General features: G+C 43.0%; 2 protein-coding genes across 3 annotated transcripts; both read left to right on the top strand.

Moving 5' to 3' along the window:
- The first annotated feature begins 1549 nt into the window (after positions 1–1549).
- Positions 1550–9718, top strand: idh1 (isocitrate dehydrogenase (NADP(+)) 1). Its single transcript, XM_069663635.1, has 9 exons — positions 1550–1659; positions 2791–2920; positions 5700–5991; positions 6925–7027; positions 7262–7436; positions 7535–7686; positions 7781–7921; positions 8029–8191; positions 8663–9718. Exons 2-9 carry the CDS (start codon positions 2799–2801, stop codon positions 8754–8756), a joined length of 1242 nt encoding a protein of 413 aa, XP_069519736.1. The 5' UTR covers positions 1550–1659; positions 2791–2798; the 3' UTR covers positions 8757–9718.
- An 894-nt stretch (positions 9719–10612) lies between these two features.
- On the top strand, positions 10613–26634 carry epsti1 (epithelial stromal interaction 1). 2 transcript variants are annotated; one of them, XM_069662587.1, is made up of 10 exons: positions 10613–10887; positions 12237–12295; positions 12391–12474; positions 12571–12644; positions 12825–12908; positions 15821–15894; positions 17799–17883; positions 23325–23398; positions 23778–23965; positions 26520–26634. In XM_069662587.1, exons 1-10 carry the CDS (start codon positions 10700–10702, stop codon positions 26603–26605), a joined length of 996 nt encoding a protein of 331 aa, XP_069518688.1. In that variant the 5' UTR covers positions 10613–10699; the 3' UTR covers positions 26606–26634. The 2 variants fall into 2 exon arrangements, with proteins under 2 accessions (XP_069518688.1, XP_069518687.1); XM_069662586.1 differs by having other exon boundaries at positions 25559–26634.
- The last annotated feature ends 692 nt before the right edge of the window (positions 26635–27326 follow it).

Genomic DNA, 27326 nt, shown 5'->3' with positions numbered 1-27326 from the left:
ACAGAAAGCCAACAGTATTTGTGCTCACACCTGGACCTGTTCCCAAATACACATGCTCTGACCAGGCCAGGCTCCTCCCATTTCCTGCTTCTTTTCAAAAAGCTCCTCCTCCACACCTGGGGTGCGTTCAGCCCCATAAAAACTTAGGAAATTGTGGTTTTTAAACACTGGTTTGTGTGTGTTCTAAGTATGTCTCAACACATTTGTTACCAGACGATAAACACAAGTCCCTTCTCCTATGGGAAGCTGATTAGCTGAGCTACATTAAAGCCAGGGCGGAAATGTATTAAAAGGCATTCGTTGTTATATTTGTTTAAATTGTCTTTAAATTCTGAAAGCAATTAATAATGCTGTGACAGAACAAAGGACAGACGGGCAGTATGGGCTGCTGTCACAGGCCTGTAAAGAGTCTGTCCAGTAAATTCACTTGTCCAATCATATCATCAGACCAAAAAACAAAACTAATGGTGTCATCCAGTAGCTAAAGCTAGCGAGCTAGCTCTGCACTAGAATTGCTTGAAGTTTGTTTGATACTTTTAATGATGAGTAGTTTTAACACTTTTCATTTGGATACTCTTTCCTTTTGTTAAGTTGCCGACCCCAGCTTTAACACTTTTTACAGTTGCCACAAACAAACAGATTTTTGCGTTGTTGGTCTTAAAACTAAGTAATTAACACTAATAAGCCCCTGACATGAAAATACTGGACTCCTGTAGTGCAACAAACCATATTGGTGTCCACTGTTTTGTCCTGCCACTCTGAAAACTTCTGCTATAAACCCGTATTTTTCTAAACATAGTAAAAGTAAAAAGTAAAATACCAAACAACACATTCTGACAGTTTGCATGACTTTGACTTTTAAAATGTTAAATGAGCAGCTGATCCGAGGAGAACTTATCTGGTTAGCACAGCTCTGTAAATAGCAGTTACGTCATCAGTCTTGCAGAAGGATCTTATTTTCCATCAGATCCGGCAGTCCCTCAGGCTGAGTGTTACATTATAAACCAGTCAGATGTCTAATTCAGTGGTCAAGGCTAATAAGGCTTCTCAATGATCTTTAATGGAATGAAATAAGTAGCTTGAATGACAGCAGCAGCCTGGCCTCTCGGTTTTCAGTCCGACTTGAATATGTTCTCCCAAGAAGTGCAGTACTGGTGTCTTTAATTCTGTAAATTGCGACTTTTTTGTTTAACGTGTGACGTATCTAATGAGACATATTCTACTACACTATGATAATGTTCATAGAAATTAATAAATAAGTACACATTTCATTTAAATACCGAATTGGACAAAATGTCTTATAAAAGAGTGTGTATGGGGCTACATAACAATCAATGAACTGTTATATGAGATGTGTACGTTCTAAAAGGCGGAAGAGCGCAGTGTAACTATGACCAATCAGCGCGCTGTATTTGCCAACCCCGCCCTAACAAATCACGCCCCTCCTGTTGTGTGGGCTTGTCTGATTGGCGTTTAGTTTTTATTCTCTTTTCTGATTGGCCAATATCTTTCCCGTGATCTCGGGACTCGGGAGGTGGAAGCCGGGTACCTGCCGCCCCTCTGTCAGCCCGGCTTTGAGCTCCTGTAATACGGAACACAACATCAATCCGCCTCCTCCCCTTGTCGCTGTCTGTTCCGAGGACCTTTAAACTACGCAAGGTAGGCGTTTGTTACACATTATAAAAGTGTACTTACTGCAGAAGTAAGCACTGGCGACGTAACGTAACAAGGAAGTGAATGTTATCTCATTATACATCTCTTTTTGTGTCCTGCTACATTGGTTAGCATAGCTTCGCTAAAAACCGTTGAAAATAACATAAATAAAGCTAGCTTGATTTTTCTTTTGTATACACGTAAGTCGGGATCACTTTTGGGGTGTTGTATTTATATATATGGCAGCTTGCCTCTCGGGTGTTCACAAAGGCCCACAGTGTTAGCAAACTCTTTCCTGTGTTCCTGTATTATACTGTCATTTATTTATCTAAACAGTACATCAAACGTTATGTTTACGGTTTGCATTCCTCGTTTGGCCTCTAACCGGACTGCCTTTGGCTCTTTACAGTCTCCTCCCCATCAGGCGATCATCATCAGCCTGTCAACTTATGTAACTCTTGCAAACGTCATGTAAAAAAAAACCCAAATTATACCCAAAAAAATCTAAAGTTGAGAAGAATTCTTATCTTTAAAATGAGCATAACTATCAAATGGCCATATGCAAACATTAAACGGTAGATTATCTTTATAGGAAACACAGGGCTGGATATTTAATTCATGTGTAAAGTAAAGCTGCAGACAAAGTGGACTCACAGTGGATTAAGTTAGTCTGCATTGGTTAATCATATGCTGCAGGGCTGTGGTTTAAGATGATTACAGAGTTTATAGCAAAACTGCTGATTCACTGGTCTGCCTAGCCCTAGTTTATATTATGAATGAATTCACTCATTCATACTGAAGTGTTCTGCAGAGTGGAAACCCCTTCATCTGTAGTATTGGTTTCAATCATTTAAAAGGCGACGACTGCAGTTATTCTGTTTTGTTTAATCAGCAAACAATTAACTACAAAAATGGTTAAAAAAAAGAGTGAAAAATCAGCAGCTCAAGTTTTATAAATACAGGCCAGAAGTGCCAGTATGCATCCTCACAGTTATAATAAGTAAGACTACAAGTAATAGCCTGATAATGATCAGCTTTAAGTGATGAAATTGCACCGCCCTATCTTCTGACACACTCTCTCTCTCTTTGTCTGTCTTCTTCACTGTCTGTGCGTGCCCCCTCTGTTTGTACCACCAGGCTTCAAGATGTCTCAGAAGATCAAGGCCGGCTCTGTGGTGGAGATGCAGGGAGACGAAATGACTCGAGTCATCTGGGAGCTCATTAAGGACAAACTCATCTTCCCGTACCTTGAGCTCGACCTGCACAGGTGAGGTGGGGACACCTTGTACAGAACACACAGAAGTGCGGGACTCGTCTTGAGTTCTACATGAATTCAGATGAAAAGCAATCTGCAATTCAATAGTCGTTCAAATCCACATCTTTCCACACAAGTGAAAGGTGCATCGTGGTATCTCGTGCTCCGTGCAGGGACGACTGAGAGCGACTGAATACAAACGATAATCCAGCAATAGTTCCTGTCGTGTCGGATTTCTGGTTTGACTTGTTGATCCTGATACCTCCCAGTAGAGAGCAGAAATACAGCCATTAAAACTGATAAGCACCGAATGAGAAGGTGTTGAAGTCCAGCCTGACAGGTGGTTAGTTGTTGTCTCACCTTCAGAGATGCAGGTACAGAGAACCAAGCATCATGTTATAATCTTACCCTCATCCGAATGTTCTCCAAAACTAAATCAGTGATGAAGTCTTCATTTTTTATGCCTGTCCTTTTAAATGCACGCCCGAATTATGATTGAACTTATTTATAACATTAACTTTTACTGTTACAGCAGAAGAAAAAAGATGTATTGAGAAGGAGGACAAGTCATATTTTTATAAGTATGAGCCTATTATAACTAATGAAAGACAAATTACAAGTGTCGTGTAGCAGATACTGAACATAGCCACTCAGTTTTGTGTTTACTTTACTTGTTTGTTTGTTTGTTTGTTTGTTAACATGGAGTCAGTGGTACCTGGAAGTATAATTATAAAACTTATTTCTTTGGAAAAACAATATTTATTCATGTATGAAAAACCAAACGTGTAGCTTGAGGTTTTTACCCACCACAGCCGACATTTAACCCCAATATGTCAGATGGCAGGTGCAAATTCTCTCTGCACATTACACCTGTTATTACACCTCAACCATCACACTGTCAAAGGTCCGATAAGGGACTAAAATCCCCTGTAATTTAACGCACTTTATTCTGCCTAGGGATGCTTGAAAAAGACGTTTTAGGGCCTGACTCTGATAACTAAAATCACTTAATTACTCTTTGGCGTATCGTAATTTCTGAATCATTTCCAAGTGAACATTTGCTATGTGCCAGTTCCTGCATTCGACCTTACTCCTCCTCTTATCTCTTGCCTGGACTTTGTTCAGATTTATTTACACGACCTTTGTGTGCAGCTGAAGTCACTAATGTTCCCCTCCTTCACGGCGGATCGTGTCTTCCTCTCACTCTGAAGCAGGGACAGGTCACTTAAACAAAGTTATCTCTTTAAAACAGATTTGATGGGTGTTTGATGGGAGTGTTTTCATCATCACTTATTGCATCAGGTCATAAAAGTGAATCATTTAAGGTGCAACAGGAAGTGCATGTTTGATGTCATAAATCAGGCCGCTGTGGAAAAACAAACTCTCAAAGATGGAGTCCATAAATATACGAGTCTCATTCTAAACTTAAACACCTGTACGGACGTCTGATTGTATTTACAGACATAAAGAGTCAATATATGCACAGATTAGATATATGGTTGAGGTGTTCTGGCTCAGAGGAATGCACCTACATACTTGTTAAACCCGTTTAGAGCTTCCTCTGTGTCTCTCTCTTTCCTCAGTTGTCTGTATCGTCGTGTCGTTGCAGCTTTCGGGGGAAGGGGGAGGAAAGTGGGTGAAAGGTCACGGCTGCTGCTTTCAAACAATACCAAACAGTGCACGAGAAACACTTCTGGACTAATGAAGGGACTAACTGAAGGGAACCATAAGCATGCTGAATCTAGATTTCACATGTAGTACACCTCGTTCTCTCAGTAGTTACTCTGTGCAGCCTTGTTATACCGCAGCCTCTCGAGTTCTCTTGGCAGAGCAGCAGTTGTGATTGCACAATTGATTCCTTGTTTTCTCTGTCTTTGTGTCGCTGGCTGGTTTGCAGATCCCCTCACCAGTTACAGACATGAAACAAGAGCAGTTTCAGCACAATGGAGAAAATGGGGCAGGAGGTTAATCTCTATTCTTGATGCAAACACTGTGTCACGTCTCACAGGAAATATAATTAGCTGAGATATGAAGTGGATAAAGCCCTGGCAGCAGTTTCTTCAAGCTCACTCTCCTTCACTTCTCATTAATGTCAGTCGTGTCCTTTGACACGGTGATGATGTTTCACACCGCAGACGTTCTGGATTTTCACATTCACACGCTCTCTTCCAGCCAACTAAAACACTGGCATATGTTCACTTTAGGACTCTGTGCGGTTGAGCTCCGGGGTTTTATGCACATGCACACTGAAGCGTGAATAATCACTGCCCTTCTTGTAACAGAGGGCTTTGGTTTATTGGGTCCCATGCCTCTGCTGTTCAGATTATAAATGGTCGTTTTTCACATCTATGCTAAGTCTCATGCTTACAGCCACACACGGCCTCAACACAGATACTCAGCTTACCGTCACACAGAGGAAATATTAACATTTAAGAAGCTGCAATCAGACAATATTTATATATATTGACTTTTTGTCTTTAAAACTGACTGAATGTAAAATCACAAAGGTTGCTATTTAACTAAAAGCTGATCAGGTATTGATTAATGGTTGTGGTTCTACTGCAGTTGAACATTTGGGAGATTTTCAGGTTTTTTTCAGAGCTTGTGTAACTTAAAACAATATTTAACTTCTTCCTCATCACAGACACAGCCTGAAACTCAACATTAAAACAGTGTTGTTTTGTTGGGTTGGGTTGTTTGCACTAGTAAAGACAATTCATCAAATATCAAAGACTTGTATTAGCTTTCTCTCTGATACTGAACTCTATCCTCCGTGCCTCTTCCTGCAAAGCTACGACCTCGGTATGGAGAACAGAGACGCCACAGACGACAAAGTGACGGTTGAGGCGGCGGAGGCGGTCCAGCGTTACAACGTGGGCGTCAAGTGTGCCACCATCACGCCAGACGAGAAGCGCGTGGAGGAGTTCAAGCTGAAGCAGATGTGGCGTTCGCCCAACGGCACCATCCGTAACATCCTGGGAGGCACCGTGTTCAGGGAGGCCATCCTCTGCAGGAACATCCCCCGCCTGGTGCCCGGCTGGATCAAACCCATCATCATCGGAAGGCACGCCCACGGAGATCAGGTGCGCTGTTGATCCACAAAGAGTCGCCTGGCCAGTTTGCTGTTGATCAAGGAGTATTTACACGCACAGTTTTAACTTGGTTCTGCAGGCTGCATTGTTTAAACCACCAGGTCTTTCATCTTTCTAAGAAGGAGACCTCTTGGATAATTTAACGCCTGTTAAAAACCTTTGAACGATGACACAATGAAGGAATACCTACCTTAAATAACAAGCTAATGCTGTTAGCGGTAGCTCAGCTTGCAGCCCTATCTGACTTCCTGTGTGTGCACTGAAGAGCTTCGAGAAACACACTTTGTTTTTCACAAGCTTCAGTCATGTTTTTTTCATTAACTTGATTTGAAATATAAGATTCAGCCTAAAAATGTGCGAGTGATACTTTTTGATTTCAGGATGGTTTAGATTAATTCAGGGACTGTTCCAAAAGTTTATCAGGACACTTCTGGCACTGTGCTGAAAAAGTTATTTGTTGAGAGCCCCGAAAGAAACAGAGACACTTCATCATTGTCCGACAAAGCGTCGCTGTTTCTGCAGCATAACTGCAAATCAGTCCCTGACTGCTGACTCCTTGCTTGTGGTATTTGCTCAGTGCATGGAGGTCGGAAGGTTATCAGGAGGGACTCAGTCCATAATCACATTTCATCAGTTGTCCTTTGCACCCTAACGTACAGCCTGTACTGTCAGACATGTTACAGCAGCGTTCAGATATAAATCACAGGTGAGCACGTGCTGCCAGAGTCCACAGACCTCAGAGGAAACCCGGTGAAGAGTCAAACAGCAGAGAGTTACATAACATCCCTGCAGGTCCGAGGTATTCATTCAGCACAGGTGGTGACAGGAGTTCTGCCAAGGAGTTAATGACTGTCTTTGTGGTTTCAGTGGGCTCTGACAGCCGTGTTGCTTTCTAGTATATGAACCTTTAGTCTCTCTCCACAGTACAAAGCCACAGACTTTGTGGTGCCCGGGCCTGGGAGAGTGGAGATGACCTACACGCCCACAAACGGAGAGCCGGTTAAATATGTCATCCATGAGTTTCAGGGTAAGAACACAAACACTGTTTCAAACCCTTCAGACAAAACTCTAACTGAAGCCTGCTGCTGAAGTAGTTCAGGCTCTGTGAGTTTATTTTATAAATAACTCTTTAAATACAGAGTTGTTACATTCAATAATAGAAGATCAGGCTCATCTACATGTTTGAGTTTTGTTGTTCATCTTTCATCATCCGAAACATTGAACTGTGCTTGATGCAGTGTCTGTCTTTGTGTCTGTCCAGGTGCAGGTGTTGCAATGGGGATGTACAACACAGATAAGTCTGTCAGGGACTTTGCACACAGCTCCTTCCAGATGGCTCTGTCTAAGGTCTGGCCTCTGTACCTCAGCACCAAGAACACCATCCTGAAGAAGTACGACGGCCGCTTCAAAGACATCTTCCAGGAGATCTACGAGAAGTAAGGACTCACGTGCACCCAGTCTCTCTACACACACTCTTTTATACGACATGTAGATCCCAACTTTAAGAGATGTTGTGTCCTTCTTGCGTTTCCAGGGAGTACCGCGCTCAGTTTGAGGCTAAAGGCATCTGGTACGAGCACCGTCTGATCGATGACATGGTGGCCCAGGCCATGAAATCTGAGGGAGGCTTCATCTGGGCGTGCAAGAACTACGATGGAGACGTTCAGTCAGACTCTGTGGCACAAGGTTGGCTGAAACTAAACTCAGGACTTTCCTTCTAATCAAATGACTGATTGCTGATTATCTGTTGTTAATGTGGTTTTGTGCGACTCTCTTTCAGGATACGGCTCTCTGGGTATGATGACCAGCGTGCTGATTTGTCCCGATGGACGCACGGTGGAGTCTGAAGCCGCCCACGGCACCGTGACACGTCACTACAGACAGCACCAGCAGGGCAAAGAAACCTCCACCAATCCCATAGGTACAACACAACACAAGGAAACAAAGCTTTTCATAATGTAATCCTTTTGTTATTTTACATATATACTGGGTTTGGATACATATAATAAATCCTGTGCTTTGCTGCAGCCTCCATCTTTGCGTGGACGCGCGGTCTGCTCCACCGGGCGAAGCTGGACAACAACACAGAGCTGCGAGTTTTCTCTGAGGCTCTGGAGGCCGTTTGTATCGAGACCATCGAGGCCGGCTTCATGACCAAGGATCTGGCTATCTGCATCAAAGGCCTGCCAAAGTCAGTCTTTCATTATTTTGTATTTCCACTGTGGACGTCTGCAGCATAACAGCAGATTTAGAGCTCAGTGTAGAACTCACTTGGAGCACTATCCCAGGTCTAGCTGCAGCTGTCTAACAACATCAGGTAGTTTGTGCGTTTAATATGAACCCAAAGAGGAGCTGTTTGCATTCAGTTATTGACTCTTTGGTTTGCAGTTTCCATGGTAACAAAACAGTCACTGTTTGAACTCAAACACGATGAATAAATAAGCCAAACGTGGGACTTCAGTCAGCCACAATCCATTCTGTCACAGGTTAAGCTTTTCTCACCGGATCAGTTAAATCTGTGATGACTCGTCCCCACTCTGTGTCCTCAGTGTTGTTAACCTTTATTAGTTCTTCCACGTAGCATCTCCACCTCACAGTCAGTGCATGCCAAAGTGAACCTAAAGTGTACTAACCCTTTGTGCTCTCTCTCCTCTGTTTGCAGTGTGACTCGTGCCGACTACCAGAACACCTTTGAGTTCCTGGACAAGCTGGCAGAGAACCTGAAGATTAAGCTAGCCAACCAGCCCAAACTGTGATCTCCCCTCCCGGCCCAAACACTAAAAAAAAACACGGACACACACATTCAAACTCACGCACACACATCTACAGATACTGGAGTATACACCAGAGTCAGGAGGAGTGTAACTGAAACTACAGGAGATCTACGGACTGAAACATTCCCTGACTGAGGGGGTCGGATCATGTCGGGTGCCTTGTCTTGAAGGAAACGGGGACCGGAGGCCATCTTCCCTGTGAATGCATCACTAGAAGACGTGACGGCTCAGTGATCTTGTTTACCCTGGTTGCACTAGGTCCCCTGCAGAGAGTGTGTGTGTGTGTGTCGTCAGTATTTGTTGGTGATCTGTGCTCGACGGGGGACAGAATCTGTCAGAGGGATCCTTTCGACCCTCGCTGCCTTATTCGTTTTATGTCAAAGTCAACAGTTAATTCTTGTCTTCTCCTTTGTCTTTAAACTTTAGACAAAAGCTCAGGCAGCATTAAAAGTTTTAGTGCCAGTTTAAAATCACACTAATGAAACGTAACGGCACAAACACGCCACACATGGACTGATATCGTTTAATCAAAGGTTCCTAAACAGTTTGCTAACACATACAACACACTGCTTTTAGACTTTGTACTGACTTTACCTGTCAAAGATGTTGAAGAGGTGTATTTATTCGTCCCTCCTTTGTGTGTTAACATCCAGTTTGTCAATCACTCACATCCTGCCAAAAAGTCTTCATTAACTGTTCATGTTTGTTTGTACTCATGATAACACGTCACGTCCTTTTAAGCTCACAATAAATGACTTTTTAAAGAAGCATGCGTCTTTCATGTCATGACTTTCAGTTTTTGTAATAGAGCTCAAAATACAAAGTGTGGGCTGGTTCCAGAAAGTTAATCTGCCTTCACCTTTCTCAATCGATGGTCTGTTTGATCACGTGGTAGCGTCGAGAAATTGTGAAACTGGTCGGTGCTCAAGATGACGTATCTAAATATATTGTTTTGTCCAACTAAATTAAACCAAAACCCTTATTTTTATATTTGCAGCGACATATGACACTCACATGTAAGAGGTGGGAAACAGTACATTCTACAAGCAGGAGTCAACACAACACAACAGACACACAGCAGTGTAAAAAAAATAACTACAAATACATCTAAAACCATAAATACATATTAAAACATAATTACATAAAAAATACACATTATAATGTCCATAAATACATAGAAACATGAGTACAATACAATAAACACTTAAATACAAATAAAAAACAAAAAACAAATCTCATAAAAATATTACAATTTAAAAAGATAAATAAAAAACAAATCTAAAACTATAAATACATATTAAAAATATACATGCATAAAAAGAAACATACAAACAAAATCATGAGTGAAAATAAAACAAATAAATCCATGTAAACAAATACTTGTAAAAAACAAATACATTTAAAAAGATAAATAAATACATAATAAATACACATAAAAACCATGAATGCTAATATAAAAAATAAATCTACAGTATATAAATAAAAAAATAAAAAAAGGACCTGATTGATACGTGCTCAATATACACGGTCGAGTCACTCAGGAAACTTCAGACCGGATGTAGCCTGGATCAATATAACAATATTTTTAAACATATGGAAAATAGTGTTGTTGATGTACAGGTATCCAGGTTGAACAGGTAAATCACTTAATAAACACTGTCATGTAGAGATGCCTTTAATTGAACAGACTCATTTTGTCGTCATGAAACTACAGAATGGACCTTTAACGAAAAGCGGCCTGTGCGTGTTCATCCAGCAGAGGGCGCTGTTTTATTTAAGCCCTCCCTCTCTGCTGTGTACAGGTACTATACACTACATCTGATGGGAGCAGACACACGTGTACTCACTCTGTCTTTCACGTAACTGCGCTGAGAAGAACAACTGCCGAGACCGACAGACATTTGATCGGTGTGACTTCCTGCTGGATGATGGATCCTTACAACAACAACAACAACCAGAGAGACAACAGAAAAAAACTGCTGAACTCCAGGAACACCTACCAACAGGACAACACGGCAGGTGTACCTGGAAATGATGAAGAAACACCTGTTAATCCTGACAGAGATGCACCTGACAGCGGGAATCCACAACCCACAGACAGACAGCCGCAGTAGTAAGTAAAGTTATAGTTATAGAGGGAATTAAATCTGAATTCTGAGACAAAAGGTGATGTTAAATTTATAATTTATATTTTTAAATGATAGATGAACATATAGACTTATGTTCTTAAATAGTTTCAGGCTGATATGACTGTGTTTCTTGTTTATTTAGTGAGAGTTGCTAATGCTAACTTTCGGTTTCGTTTCATGAGAGTAGAGAAAGTAATGGTGCTTTCACTGTTTCCCGGAATTCCCATTAGTGTATGTGACGTAGAGCTATAAACGTAGTTTCAATTCATTATCATGAAGTGGTTAAAGACAAAATAATACATAATGTGCTATCTGTAACAAATTACAAATAAGACAAATAAAAAGACTAATAAATGAATAATTTGAATTACAGCCTGTAAGAAAAACACCAGGCCACTCTTTGATGTCTAAAATACGACATTGCTGATGACTTTAAAGTATTCTTTGAACTTGTTTTCAATTTTCAGAATCAGCCATAAACATATGTTGCTTTAAAAAGTTGGCTGTATGTTTTTATAGGCCTATATTTAATTCTATATGTGTTATACACTATATTCTCTTTTTTCTCCATCTACTACTTTGAATAAAAAAGTTTGATGTTAATCTATTTCTTGTTGAAAATGCAGCTATTGCTAACATTAGAACAATATAGCCATATTTCTTGTATGTCTACACAGACTTTGCATATATTTATATGATTTTTGATAACAAAATAATCACTTTAGTAGTTTTTTTATGAGGAAATGTTTTGTGAACATTTTCTGGTTTCTTTCCTCTTTGACGTTTAAACGTTTAAAGCAAACATTGAGGGGTTCATCTTCGTCTTTGGGAAACAGTTATTTATATTTTTCACCATTCTTTGAAACGTTACAGCGAAAACTTCTAGTCAACTGATCATTGTTGGAGAAGCATTTTTTAGGGGTCTGCTAAAGAAAAATAACTTGCAGATTCGAATGAATTTAATTGCAAAAAACCCTGAACAAACAGAGTGAGCGCTACTTTGATACCCTGCATATAACAATGACATCATGTTATTGTTCCTCAATACTACACACACATCCAGCGCCAGGTCAACACGACCCTGACAATAAACATAATCTTTGGTTGTGGCTCTTAAAAGAAATAAACTTTGGCTAACAGTTCTGTAAAGGGGAAACTTTGGTAGGACCCAATTTCATCTGAGCACAACTGTAAATATCTGATCAGTGAACCAGACATAGAAAGTAAACCGAACATGTTGACAGCGTCCGTACTCAGTGATGGAGACATATGAGTTATAAAGTACTGCAGCATCCACATCCTGTGTCTCACTCACGACCTGTTTCTGTCTCAGCTCAGGTGGATTCACCGTCATCCCACCAAATCAGTCTCGCCGAAGCAAGTTGACAACGAGTAGGCTGATGCTGTTTTCACCTCCAGTACATGAATTCTTTTTATCTTAACACCTGTTAGAAATCTGTTCTCTGTGTGTTGTTGTGTTGCTGCAGTGGCTCAGAAAGAAGAGGAGGATCTTCAGAGATGGAAAGAGGCCAACAGACCGCCTGCTGTGCACCTCAACCCAGAGAAGCTGGGTAACCCATCACATGTGTAACATTATTAATATGTTAATTTGCTTTTGCACGTGCATACTCACTGATAAGGTGTAACCTGTTGTTTATTTCATCAAGGTGGAGGTGGAACGTTGGCTGAAGCCAGACAGAAGCAGCTCGTAGGCTCACGTAGCGCCAAACTGGAGAAAAAGGTTAAATGTAGCAAACACAAATAATGCCAATCTTTTTGATCTGTTTTATTTACTTATATTTGTTTTAAATCATCATTGTACGGTCTGTAAATAATTCAAGCATTCAGTGTATAAAAACAGATCATGTTTGAGATGCAGGAAATGTGTTTAGAGCATTTATTTACTTTTTACTGTTCTCAGCTGAAAAAGGACGAGTCGGACCGAAGGAGGAGACAAGAGGAGGAGGAGGAGAACCAGAAGATGAAGGCCGTACAGAGGGAGAAGGTGAGAGCAAACTACTTTGACCTCATGTTTAAATGTTTTACATGCATTCAATTTAGCAGAAAAAATGCCCTCAAATAATTTATTTTTACTTTTATGTGCAAAAAACATTTAAATTAACTATTACAAAGTAAATATATTTAACACTCTTTGGGGAGTTATTTAAAATGAGGTGATCATTTCTGGTTCGTCCTCGCTGCCTTAACACTTTGAATATGTCTACATCACAGACAGCACGGTGACTTCCTGTAGCTCCACATCAGGAATGTGCTGCACTCAGACGCAGGTTCCATGTGTAGGTGGATAGAGCAGTAGAAGTTGCATGAGCAAGAGAGAGATGGTGTTTTTCCCAGTAGAGAGTTGCACAACTCACTCAGAATAAAGCACTTCTTGTGGTATTCAGCAGAAAATGTCGTAGTTTTTTCTCGTTTCTCTGCGATGGATATTCACGTTTGTAATTCAGGAAAAATGCATCGAAACAATGATACAACAATAAGTGCAGAAATGTAAATTATAGGCTGCTTTTAGAATTCATTCTGCTGCAACGGTGGTGAGTCTGAATCAACAAGCCTGTCGAAGTGAAACTGCTGGATACATTCTTGTCCCTCTTTGTTACATCGACACTCATTCACTCAGGTTCACCTACAATGTTACAGTTTAATTAGCAGACGCTTTTGTCCGAAGCGACAAACATCTGAGAGTTAAAACAACACGAGCAACGATCGAGACAGGAGGGGGCGGAGTCAGTGAGAGCCAACGAACAGCTTCAAGTGCGACCGGACGCTGGTGCTGACAGGCAGAGCACAGGGCGTATAGAAGCATCATCATCATTTATTTATTTACGTAGCGAACACAAATAATCATCAGCAATGTCATCATCATCAGTAGCATCAATATCATTAAGGTCAGAGGTCATAAAGAGCTGGGTTTTTAGCTTCTTCTTAAAGGTCAAAGGGACTCTGCGGACCGAGTGGAGTTTGGTCGCTCGTTCCACCACCGGGGGACGACAGAGGAGAAGAGTCTAGTAAGAGACTTAGGGCCCTGTTGTGATGGGAGCACCAGGCGCCTTTCACTGGCAGAGCGTAGTGGGCGGGACGGAGTGTACACCTGGATGAGACAGGGTTTGAATTTGATGCGAGCGGCAGCGTCTGTGCAATCAAATGTGATCTAATGCAGCAGCCCCGTCCTCGGGTCTGTGTTAACAAAGTTTATAATTATCACTTTGTGGTTACAGTTAACTGTAATGTTAACTGGATACAGTTAATTAAGAGGTGTTTCTAATGTTTTGTCTAATATATTAGAAAAAACAAAAAGTCTACAAATACTCCTGTTCTTATATCAAAGCTACGTTTTGAGAGCAGGACTTTTATATAAGATTTTTATGGTGTTTAGCTACATTAAAGAAATGGGTCTCACGTCTTCGTCCCACAGTGCAGGTGGACACTGAGTGTTAGTACAATCCTCTGCAGACCTGTTTGTACTGCAGACGTCAAAAACACAACCAGATGCAAAAAGAACAGTTTTTGATTGTTCACGAAGTATAAATAGACGTTTTTGGTAATTGTTGCAAAAGGTAAGAAAGTGTTGGATACCACTGAAACATGAAACACGTTGGGGAGTCATCTTCTCTCTGCATGCCGTCTCGACTTTTATCCTCTAGATGTCAGCAGAGACAAGCATCCCTGTAGCTGCAGCAGGTCCTCGTGTCTCAGAGTCTCCCTCGCTCACTCCTCATTAAAACCACCTGATTAATGTCCTCGTAGTTTCCAGCAGCTGAAGACAGACAGCTCCTCACTGCTCTCCTCCTCATCTGTCTGCTCATGCTCTCAGAGAAGCTCATGCAGTTATGTGGAGGGATGATTAACTTAACTGAAGACCAAAGCGGTTTTCCACAGACCTTTTCCTGTTGCACCATGACCTCCATGCAGCCAAAGGAATGTTCTGGTAATCCAGGAAACACACACATGCATGTGAATCAGACTTTTCTTAGCCTATAGACGTGATCTAAGAAGGCTGGCTGAAACACGGGTTGTGAATCCAACATGACCCTCTTTGGTTCGGGACGCAGGGGCAGATGACGGCCGGCTGGTGAATTATTAAGTGTTTAAACCACGAACATGGAGTTTATTTCAGCTGCTGCTCCTCAGCCAGCCTCTCCGTCATGTACATGGATCCTGTATTACAGTAAATGCGCACTGTAACAGCCCACATGGTCCGGCTGCACATGCCAGAATATGATGTGAAAAACGAAGATGTAATGCAGAGACAAAGACTTTGGCAAATGTACGAACGTGAGAGGAGACTGAAAGGGATTTCCTTCTTTTATAGGAAGATTAGACAGTCATTGTGTGAGCAGTAAATGTGTCACTGAAGGATCACATACACTCTGTACAATAAAACAGGATGACTGCAAAGAGGAAGAACCAGAGGAAGAACCAGAGCGAGAACGTTAGACCTTTGTTCTGGTAGTTAATGATTTTTATAGTTTATATAAACATTCACATTTTGACTTTTCTCTTGGATTTCTTGGGGAGTAAATTAATTGTTTTTTCATTGGTTGACGCTCTAACATGTAATCACCTCAGAGATCGGCAGTTTGTTACTTTTGTTTGTTTAAAAAATGGTTGTTTTTACTTTTATGTTTGAAGATCAGTGACTTCAATTTATCAAGTCGTACGAGCGCAAGAAGCTCTACAAGACGAGATGATTAAAAAGTGCTTCATGAATAAAATGATCCTTATTCTCATACTGATGATGTATGTAGTAAATGTGTAACTGTTACCTCCATCATAGTACTGACGGCATCATTATTACCCAGATAAACGTCCCTCATGTAGGACGGTCTGGTGCTGTGGCGGTGTGCCTTACATCCGGCTGTGTGCTGCGGTGTGACTGCTCTCTGTGCTGCTTTGCAGGCGGAGCGCCTGGAGGAGAGGAAGCGACAGGACGAGCAGAGGAGGAGGGAGCTGCACATGCAGGATCACCTCAGGTCAGACCGGGATCAGGTTCACTCGGGTCTCATCACTGTCACCCTGTGGTGGAGTGTGTGTTTTGTGTGCTGCGCTGTGTTGTGTTTCTTCACGCTCTGTAAAGGATCTCAGTCACAGATGTAGCATCAGATGACACAACCTCCAGCCCTGATCCTCTGCTGACCTTTAATTATCACTGTTTGACAAAGATGCTTTTCTGTTGGCAGAAATAACAACAACAGCGCATCAGTCATAAAGAAATGCAGACTGGCGACAGGAGGTTGACCTCTGATTGCCCCCGTCTACCTTTTCACACTTTTCAGGAGTTGTAGAGCCGGTTTTATTTTTAATGTGGAAAGATACTTCCTGGGAGACTGAAAAAGACTGTAAACATAAAGTTGACAAAAAGTCTCTCGTTTCAAAGTTCCTTTAACCTGCAGCCATCAGGAGCCGGAAGTGACCATATTTGGACGAGTGTAGCTTGACATGAGGGAGGGGCTAGTATCAGGAAAGTTATCAACTAATGCCAGCACTTGATTGGTTTGCAAGTTGCATCTGTAATTCATAGTAACTAGGATACATTTATTAGGATGATTCAAAAAATGTTCCGTACAACTCAAAGTGTTTCTTCTCTTTTAGTACAACCACCCGCTGAACAAGACTTTTATCAAGTTAACATCAATCAATCACAGGTAGCCCCGCCCTAGACCCTCCCCTCTTCCTGGTCTGTGTGACTCTCAATGGGAGCATCAGTGACTAAATGAACATCATGCTGTGTTGAAGAAGACTTGAAACTAGAGACTGAGACCATAAACTCATTAGGAACATGTTTACTGAGGGAATACATCAGGAGAGAAGGATGCATGACCAGTGAAGTCGCCCCCTGCTGGCCATTAGAAAGAATGCAGATTACAGGCACTTCCAGCTTGGCTCCACTTTTCGGTTCATATACAGTCTATAGTCTGCAGTTATGCTAAATGCACACTTGGAAGGATCTGTAGTTTGACCCTCGTTGCCCCGGGTCCACTGGCATCCTGCAGAGCCACACCGAACGTCATCCAGGGTAAACCAGAGACCACATAATGTGTACGTTCACTTGTATGTGCACGTACATATCTTGTTTTTATCCACGGCTCCCTGAACATCACTGTGTGTGCCTGTAGACGCAGTATATGCACACAGACACATGCTCCATAGCTCCTAGGGTTCAGTGTTTAGCCTCATGTGAACATGTTTCAGTCCAAACTTGTATTGTTTGTCTTAACTGGTCTTGGAACAAAATCCAGAGTCGTCTTTGTCTTAAAGCGAGACAAGGCCAAGGAAAAATACGGTCCATTCCAAGAGAAGACCGAGACCTTCAAGAAGTTGTCTCGAGAACAAGGCCAACCTCGAGTCCAACAAGACTATTAGAGGTGACAAAGACAGAATCATTGAAAAGCACATCATATACCGCGAATCGACTTTGACATGTAAAATCAGTCGAGTGGTTTTGGACATTACATAATATGTAGATACAGTTATGATCCAGAGTGTCTGCTGTCTGAAGGTTTCCAGCCTGATTCTCCAGCAGAGAAACAGACCGCTTTAAATCAATTACCCAGACAGTGGAGATGTTATTGGAATATTATACATGGTCGACTCGGAGGGGAAACCGCTTGTCAAGTAGCATCTCTGGCTTCCTGACAAGAGAAACAAAAACAGGAGACAGCAGACCAACGTGTGAACCTGCAGGAACAATGAAGATATGAGAGACAGTGGAGAGAGAGCGGCGTCACAGGGGGACAAACAAACTTGGTCAACCTTGTTGTGTGAGGATCGCAGGCACATGGAGAGTCCGTGGAGGAAACCGACGCTCTCATTTACACTCATTATTATCGTGTTTGTCTTTTTGTAATGTGACGATGTCGTGTGTGTTCTCCTGCAGGGCGACGGACAGTTTTCTGCAGAGGTTTGAGAGGACAGCCCCAGGTCCACCGGCATCCAGCAGTGCCACACACACGTCATCCAGGGTGAGCCAGCGACCACATAATGTGTGTGTGTGCACTTGTATGTGCTTTCACATGTTTTGTTTGTATACACGGCTCTCTGTGCATCAGCTCTTCGGATCCCAGGGTTCAGTGTTGAGCCTCATATCTGCCTCAAGCTCTGCGGTGATTCACACCGCTGGATCTGCCTCTGGGAGCTGTTTTCTGAACAAATACTCCTGGGTGAGGAGTTTTTGTCCTCCAGGACAAAGTGAGCATTAAGGGGTATCCCAGATAGGCCGGGTGGGTTGAGGAGCTAGATACCCCCCTGCAATTATCTCTTGGTCAGAACCGGGGTACACAGCTGTACAGCGCGCTCACAGTTGAGGAGGAGGTCCTCTAGATTTCCTCTCCCCTGTCTCTTAAAGTCCGTCTGTCTGCTCCTCTCACTCTTTTGTTTTCTCTGCTTCCTTTTTTCTCCGCTTGCTGCCCGTTGGTTTCCCTGGGAGGGATTGAGCAGCAGGCGGAGTTCAAGGGACTTCCCAGAGTTCACACGGAGCAGAGACAGAGACACAACATGACATGACTGTAAGAAGTCTGCAGAGAGGCAGAATAGAGAAGGAATGACCTGCGCTGGTAAAAGTACCTGGAGAAAACCCAAAGCTGCACACCAACCACTCACGTGCCTCGCTGTGGAACACAATAGCCTTCTAAATGTTCAATTAAGGTCACAAAACGTTCATAATAAAAAGCATCTGAAGGAATTTGAAATGAGTTTCAATCCAAGTTTGAAATAGTCATTGTTGTCTTTCTGATATTGGGTTTGAATTTTGTGTGGTTAAGCTGGATATTTGTTGCAAACTGATCCTAACATCAGTCAGACGGCAGTTATTGGGATGTTAGCGTTAGCGTAGTCCCAGAGATTATAAAGGCAACAGGTCGAGTGCAGACTTTGGTTATCTATTTGCAGCCTCGCCACGTTAGTGCGAGCTGTAGATGATCTAGTTTTGGCAGCGGGTTGTTGAGCGTGTGCAGGGTTAGTTTACCTCCATAATAGTTTAGCAGGAGCTAATGCTGCAGAGCATCATTTAGCTTTGCATTCACAGCTTTGAGAACAAATAGGGGCTTCTCAGCTGTCGTTGCAAACGGATGCTAACTGCTAACTATGACTTGGATAGCAGAGCATTTTGTAACTCAAACTTCAGTGACCAAATAAAATGATGACGGATGGGACAAGATACAGAAATGGCAGTATATCATTGTCCTGACACGTGCAATACAATCATTGATAGGCTGGTGCCAAATATCAATATTTTAGTTTACAAATATTTTGCGCTTTAAACAGATTTACCTGCGACTCACTGCATCACTGCTTAACGACTCCTCGCAGTGGCGGGAAGGGAAATTAATTGCTGAAGAAGTTAATCAGATATCGTGATGTATCATGTGATTGTCTTGCAATATATCAATTATCGCAGAATCGCCGTATCGTGACATCATCGTTATCGTGGGCCACGTGTCGTATCGTGAGTTACCCGTTGATTCCCTCCCTAAAAAGGATCACATTTTACTTCCTCTGATTCTGAGGCTCAAATATATAAAGCTGCACTACACTGATTGTAACATGAATTATTGTAGTGGGCGGGGCCAGGCAGATGTCAATCAAATCACAATCTGCCACGCCCACACAGTCTTGAGCAGCAGATTCAGCTGTTTTATTTGAATCGTTTTCTCATAGTTGTGAACATTTATTTTCAGCCCCTGTTGTGGATTCTTCATGAGCCTGTTTGGTTTATATTTAGAGGCTTTAATCGACAGTCTCTTCTGGGGTAATTGCTGCTATAATTTAAATTCAGTAACTGCTGTGATTCATAGGCCTCAAATATGCAGAGGTCACAGTTATTCTTAGCTTTGAAAACATACATTGATGAGAGAGTGTTGACAGCTCCTGTCAGACACGCTAACAGCGTCCGCCCAGCCGCGTGTCTGTCAGTGATGCTGCACAGGAGAAGAAGAAAGTGTGCAGGAAACAGTTTTCTGCTGCGAGCGTATCGTGTGGTGACGGAGCAGTGTTAAATGTGCACACGCAGCTCCCTCGGCGGACGGAGGAAATGTTTTCTTTCTGGTTCTTTTCTCATTGTTGTGCTTTTCTCTTCTTTCTCTCACTCTCTTTTTCTCACACAGACCTGACGCAAATCTTTCAGCAGGCGAGTCACTGGTGAGAGAAAGAGGGAGAGATCAGGGGTCACACTGTGGTGGAGAAGGAAAGAGAAGTCAGTCAGTTACAGTAATAAAGAGGTGTCTGTGTTTTATGGAGGAACACACACACACACAGAAGAGGCAGACTCTGTGATGACAGAGTTCAGCTGATGATACCAGGGTTACAGACAGAAACAAAGGCTCGCCTCTTCCTGTCTTCTCATCTCACTCCGGGATGACTTGACGACTCTCTGTGTCATCTGTAATCTCCTCATCTCTTACGTCTTCTCCTCTACAGTTTCCATCACCCCCCCATTCTTCTCGTCTCTTCTCTCTCTATTCATTCCCTTACTCTCCCTTCTTCTAGTCTCCTCTCCTCTCCCCTTGTTTGTCTTCATCTCCCTTTTTCCACCTGTCTCTTTCTGTCCTTTGTCTTCCTCCTCATTCTTTTCCTTTCCCGCTATTATCACCTTTTTTTCCATTTCTTTACCAAGTCCTCTTGTCTCCTCTCTCCTCATGATGCCTTGTTGTCTTCTCTCTTCTTGTTTTGTCATCCTTTTCCTTTCTTTCATTTCTTTTCCCTCCTCTTTTTGCCAGATATTTTCCTTCCTTTTCCTCGCCCTTCTTTTCTTTCCTTGCTCTCTTTCCTATCTCCTAAACTCACATGTTCTTGTTTCCTTCTCAGCTCATTTTGCCTTGTTTGTGTCCTCCCATCTCCTCTTGTTTTGTCTCATCTCTGGTTCTTAGCTGCCCTTTCCTTTCCTTTCCTTTCCTTTCCTTCCCCCCCTTTTCACCTTTCTTGTCCTTCCCTTCCCTTTCCTCCTCTTCCTCCAGTTGTCTCATTTCCTGCCCACTCCCATCATGTCTCATCTCTTCTCCTCTCATCTTTCCTTGTTGGTGTCATCTCTGGTTTCCATTTCTTTTCCTTTACCTTTTCTGTACATCCCTTTTCTTCCAGTCTTCTTCTTCCTCTTATCAGTTTTCGACATGCTGTTATTTTCTTCTGCTTATTTGGCCTCTTTTCCTTTGTTTCCTACCCTTGTCTTTCCTATCCTTTCCTCTGCTTGTCTCCTCTCTTCTCCAGTCTTGTCTCATATTGCCTCATCAGATCATTTTTCCTCGTGTTGTGTCATTTCCTTTTCTTTACTCACCTCTTCTCACCTTTCCTCTCCCCCTTTATTTTCTTCTATCCCTCCTTTTCCTTTCTCTCCTCTCCTCTACCCTCCCCTCCCCTTTCTTCTCTTCTGCCTTTCCTTTTCTCTCCTCTCCCTCCCCTCTGTTCTCTCCCATGCTGCCTCTCTCTCAGATGGACGTCACAGATTAGCAGATGAAAGCATCTGCGGCTGTGGAGCAGCAAAAGTCCAACTTCTTGATGTGGTTTCGACCAGGACCCTGGGATCTGTTGTTCTTTCAGACATGGCTCCATAAGACGGATTGATCCCTCCTTCACATCCTCTGTTTGCGGGCGTGTGTGTGCGGTGTGTATACATGTGTGCTGTGTGTGTCTGAGTGGGAGATTTAATGCTGAGCTTTGATGGCGCTCACACAGGTGGGCTGTGTTTCTTCCTTCTCCTGTTCCATCCCAAACAACCACCTCACTGACCCCTCAGCTCTCCTGGGAAACGCCGGGAAAAGAAGGCAGATGTTTGTGTACAGAACTTTTTCAGTCTAGATTACAGTTACGTAACTTTTCTCTGAGTAATATTGGCTAAAGACTGACCGACAACAGGCTAACCACCTTGTAGAAGTGTTTGAAAGCTGCCTTTGTCAGAGTCGATAGAGTTGTACAGTCTTATGGCCAGGGGGACAAAAGAGTTCCTGAGTCTGTGGAGCAGGACTGGGACAGCAGTCTGCTGCTGAACATGCTCCTCTGCCTGGTGAATGTGCTGTGCAGAGGGTGGTGGGCAGTTTATCCAGGGTCCTTCTCTCTGCCACGGTCACCAGGGAGTCCAGCTCTGTGCCCACTACAGAGCCAGCCCTCCTCACCAGTCTGTCCAGCCGTGCAGCGTCCCTCTTCTTGCTGCTTCCTCCCCAACACACCACAGCACAGAAGAGAACCTTTTCCACCACAGACTGGTGAAACATCAGCAACAGTTTCCTGCAGATGTTGAAGGACACCAATGCTCTGCCCTTTCTTCTGAACAGTGTCCATGTTAGCTGTCCATTCCAGTCCGTCGTCCACCTGCAGCCCCAGACACTTGCAGGTCCTGACCACCTCCACGTCGACCCCCTCCATGGACCCTGGTTGTATGTGTGTATCTTGGAAGTGTTTAGCTGCAGATGGTTAGACTCGGACCACCTCACAAAGTTCTCCTCCTCCTGTACTCCTGTCCATTCCTGACACAGCCGACGATCACGGTGTCGTCTGAGTATGTCTGCATGTGGCAGAGCTCAGAGTTGTGCTAGAAGTCAGAGGTGAAGAGGGTGAATAAGACAGGGGAAGTACCGTCCCCTGTGGTGCTCCAGTGCTGCTGACCACAGTGTCAGATGTGCAGCCTTTCAGCGTGACGTACTGTGGTCTCTCTTGATATGAGGCACACAGATATGAGGCACAGGAATCATTGATATGAGGCACACAGGAAGCTTCACACATTCAATGAGTTCTGAAGCTTTCTTTTTACTACAGTACATACTGTAACTGCGCTTACAAAGCATGTTACCTGCAGTTTGCAAACAAATCAGTCATACTGCCAAAAAAATGTGGTTTATCAAAAATTGCGTCCCGGGTAAAGCAAAGATACAGCCTCACAGCAAGCTGCTACACACAACAGTTCTCCCCCCCGTCAATATCCCAGTCACCTTTGATACCTCTCCTGGCCCTGGAATAAACCATTGCAGGGAGGTAAGGAAAACCAGGGAGTACCATTCCCACTGAAACAAGAGTCAAACACACGTCAATTCAAATAAAGAATATTTAAAATGAAAACGTGTTTTATTCACTCTGTTTGGATGAAAGCTGAAACTCCCTCTAATTGAGGGCTCCACACTGTGTCTAACAAGGCACAACTAGGTGGGAATGTGGAGCAGGTGAAAAGAGCTGGTGGAAACCTTTTCACACTGTGTGTGTGTTTGAATCTTCATGCATTAACACCTCGATAAACACCAGTCGACATCCACGACAATTCCCTCCCTTGTTTCCTGTTTGGAAAGGAAACAAATGTATGTCATGTATGTACTTTGGTCCTTGACATTGACCTTTACAGTTAACTCTTAGAGGACACTATTGTTATTTCTTTCTCCGTTCACATTACGCTGCTGCTGCTTGACACTTTGGTCTGTTTTGTCAGAGCGAGGCCGAGGAGCGTTCACAGAGACAGAAGAGCTTGAAAAGTGAGAGAGAAGTGCAGCTGGAACACAGGAGGTAAATACACCATTTACATTTTTACATATTACAAGTTAATAAAGTTCTTATGAAAAAAATATCAACCACATCAGTGCGGAAATTAAACCGAGCATCAGATGGCGAACTCTCTGCTCGATGAAATCCAAACTACGCAGGCAGAAAAGGACAAGATGAATCGTTTGTTTTCTTCATCCTTTTGGATTAAAACCAGCACAGACTGGCCCGTCGCTGATTGTGAAGTGTTTTTTGTGTGCAGATCAGTGACCTCACTCTATCTTAGTGGATAAGAAGTTTAAACACTGTCAAACATCGCGCTCAACGAGCCTGCCAGCACGTAAGGTTATAAAGTGAGTTAGTTTAATAGAAAGCATCTCTTTGATTCATTGTATTTTGACAGGGTGAACTCAGCCTTTCTGGACCGACTCGAGGGTCAAGGCAGAGGCAGCAAGGAGTGGGAGGCCGCTCAGGAGGAAGAGTGTCCCTATTTCACCTCTGAAGAGTCAGACAGCGATGTACGACAACAACCCGTCGCTCACCTGGACCCCTATCCAGACCCAAGCTGCTCCGGCCGGACGCAGGAAGCTGGTGAGCTGCCGTCTGTTCCTCACACCTTTTGTTTTTTAGCCTGGCTGGTTTACCAAACGTTAATGAGACCTGTGACGAGATTTGCCCACCTCCTGCTTCTTACAGGACTGATTGTGTGTTTAGTCTGCGCTGAATCAACAGTTACATGCATCAAAAATGCAGACAGGAAGTTATGTGTGGTACGTAGTGACACAGTCGTTTCGGGCGTTTAAATCCTGCTCGTACTTGTCATTCGTGGAAAAAATGTGTGTGCATCTATAAATATGAGTAAGAAAGTATTGTTCCGCCCTGTGTGGGCACATACCTTTATTTACTACGGGTTAAACAATAAATCAAACACATTTAAGGGCGTGAGTTGGAGACAGGATGCAGAAAACAAGGGCAAAGCCTGACATCGACACACGCTGTTGTAATCGGGCTTGTGCGAACTCAGGACCGACTGACAGACTTTGGGCCTGCAGCCAGACAGACACATTATGAGGAGCGGGCCCCGCCTGTTTATAATTAGCCTGGATTGACAGACTGAGTTTGATACCTGACTTGATGCTTTATCCTGTGAATACCTGCCAATCAGGACTGAGCAAAGCAAACACACAGAGAACATCATGTGGTGTGAGAGCCAATGTCATGAAAGATGCTGCTGATTCTGCTGTGAGCTCAGAGTGAACATCACAGTAACCTCCTCGAGTGTCTCCATGTCTGTGTTTAACATCCTGCACCTGCGGTAGCTGCATACAGCCTGAGCTCTCTGGTGCGCCCTCTAGAGGTATCCTCCAGTAACACGCGTAGTGCAGAGACAAGTATGAGAACAGTTTTGTTCTTTTGACGGTTGTGTACACGAGGTTAAAAAACAAGTATATCTCCGGCCTTAGCTGCACTCTGTCTGGTAGTGACTCTCGCCTGACTAAATGCTCGACAGACAGCAGCCACAGCCGTGCGATTCCACCAGTTTGAGGTTAAAGCTAAAATAGCCGAGAATATCTGAAACCATCAGTCCTGGCTCTGTTGTTATGAGCACATTTCTGCACGTCAGATTCCCACACATCCTTAATACATCGTGTCAGGCTGCATCCTCCAGCCGGGTCTGTGTATACCCACGTACTGATCAGGTATTTCCATTCTGTCAATATCTGCCACAACCAATCTCCTTCCTGGTTGGTTGATGTTGCCCAGGCCTTCTCTTCTGACTATCCGGACCAGTCAACGGTCTGGAGAGGTGCGGGCAGTAACAGGAAAGATGCCAAAGTGGTCAGACATCAGAGGTTTCAAGCTGTTTGAAATAAAGTGCTTTTCTCACTCTTCTTTTAACCAAACTTCTGAGGAGGGAGAAGTGTGGGGATTGCCTCACAGCCTTTGATGATCGATTGGGTGTGTAAATGTTAAACCAAACAGATTGCATTGCTCATCCACAAAGAGAAAATAGTAAAACAAGTGATCATAAACTTCCATATGTGGTGCCTGAGAGTCAGAGAGAGTGTTCTGCACTGTCTCTCATGACAATCAAAGAGCCCTCTGTAAACAGACGTCTCACGGGAACCATAATGAATAAATTTGGCCCTATAAGGATTATGTATTTTCCTGTCTGCTCTCCAGACTCAGATCCGGACTATGACTGGGCCTTGATGAAACTGATGAACAGCTTTCCAGACTGTTGCAAAGTCTTCCTGGAGGACATCCTCGACCAATGCAGGGGCGACTACGAGGAGGCGTATGCACTACTCATCTCCACGCTCAGTTAAATTTTATTGATCTTTAGTAGAAGAACTGTCTAGCTTTAATATTTTTATATATATACATATATATATATATGCAGAGTGAAAATGTATAAATAATATTCAGATTATAAAGATTAGCTGTGTGCAGTGCCTACCATACACCTCTCACATCTTGGTCACAGATTAACACATTTTGCAAAGTCTGGGTATCTCTAACCCTCACCGCAAAAGTACCGCAGGCAACCTAGCTATGCCATCACGTTAACTTCAGAAGGGCACGTGAAGAGCACCTCCTCCATGTTTCCTATCTGCCTGGTTCGCTGCTTCCTGTTTGGTGCTGAAGAGATTGCTCCTATTGGTTGCTGACAGTCTGTATGTTTCTTGTCTTTATGTCCATCTTACAGTCTTGGCTTGTATAATCAGTGAAGTTACATGATGTGAATATTTAGTTAAATGTAGTAAAACTCTCATGATTTTAGTCCAACAGTCGAAAACAGTAAGTTCTTTATGGCTAACACCTGCATAACCTATGCATGCGGCTGTTGTCACTGCTCTACACACGGCATTGAAAATGTACCTACAGAGCAGCATGTGCTCCTTTTAACATGTTTTTAATCATGCGATTAATCTGTATCCGTCTGCATGCATGCGTGAGTCATGTCGGGTTTTCGGCCTGACATGGACGTGAATTTATGTTTTTTTTCACCAGTTTAGTTAAAGGTCATCACGGTGACTCATCATCCTCAGATCATCTGGGGCTCTTAATTACAACAGTGTGTGCACATGGAAGAAATCTCTAACCAAACACATGATGCCTTTTGTTTGTTTTATAATTAAAGCCGCATGTGATGAATCCACGGCACGGTTCTCAGGGACAATACAAGACGCAAGTCCAAGGAGGATTCCCCTTTTATGTTGGCTTTAAAGGACTTCAATAAAAAACTTCTTTGTGAACTCTGTTTCTTAATGTTTCATTGTGTGAGTGGCAGACCTGTCTCTCTTTTATCAGTGTGTTTTATTTAGACCTGGGTGGGGTTTCCAGGTGGGCAGTGGGCACACAGCTGCTGTTGGAGCCGTAAATGTCGGCCTCATTATATCGCTGAGCTGGACAGCAGAGATGGTTATCACCTGACAGAGGAAACGGAGAACAAAGGGTGGTGCTCTCCACATGGGGGACGAGAAATCCCCTTCTACATCGACATGAAGTCATGCAAGGAGCCTGAAAGTGCTGATGTCATCCAGCAAATGTCTTTCACTGGAACTCAACAAAGAAACAAAGTCAGAGGCAGCTCAATAACGAAGACCATGTGACTGTCTGCTCTTTACCTTCATAGTTATGTTCTTAAACATACGTACTACTGTGTTGATCGTATGGTGTCGTATATCGTAAATATTCAAACAGCTGTCTTTCCCATGTTTAACTTGAACCTTCAAATTGAATTTAACACAGAAATATAACAAGAATCCAGATTTATTTTCAGTATCCATCCATGCATAATCTATACCGCTTATCCTGTTCAGGGTCACTGGGGGGTTTGATTGTTGGTCAATCACAGGGCTGACACAGAAACAGACTTTCGCACTCACATTCTCATCTATGGGCAATTTTAAAGAGTCACCAATGAACCTAACGAGCATGTCTTCAG

Source organism: Semicossyphus pulcher, unplaced genomic scaffold (assembly GCF_022749685.1).
Source record: "Semicossyphus pulcher isolate SPU_LCO1_2020_fin unplaced genomic scaffold, fSemPul1.0.p SCAF_15, whole genome shotgun sequence".
In the NCBI taxonomy this organism is placed as follows: domain Eukaryota; kingdom Metazoa; phylum Chordata; class Actinopteri; order Labriformes; family Labridae; genus Semicossyphus; species Semicossyphus pulcher.
Note: the sequence above shows the minus strand (reverse complement) of the source record. Positions and strands in the feature narration are given on the sequence as shown.

Coding starts and splice junctions, on each gene's coding strand:
- idh1 (XM_069663635.1), top strand. CDS start 2,799: ATGTCTCAGAAGATCAAGGCCGGCTCTGTGGTGGAGATGCAGGGAGAC. Junction 7,437..7,534: donor TTCCAGGAGATCTACGAGAA/GTAAGGACTCAC, acceptor TTGCGTTTCCAG/GGAGTACCGCGCTCAGTTTG. Junction 7,687..7,780: donor GTCAGACTCTGTGGCACAAG/GTTGGCTGAAAC, acceptor ACTCTCTTTCAG/GATACGGCTCTCTGGGTATG.
- epsti1 (XM_069662586.1), top strand. CDS start 10,700: ATGATGGATCCTTACAACAACAACAACAACCAGAGAGACAACAGAAAA. Junction 12,475..12,570: donor CCTCAACCCAGAGAAGCTGG/GTAACCCATCAC, acceptor TATTTCATCAAG/GTGGAGGTGGAACGTTGGCT. Junction 12,645..12,824: donor GCGCCAAACTGGAGAAAAAG/GTTAAATGTAGC, acceptor TACTGTTCTCAG/CTGAAAAAGGACGAGTCGGA.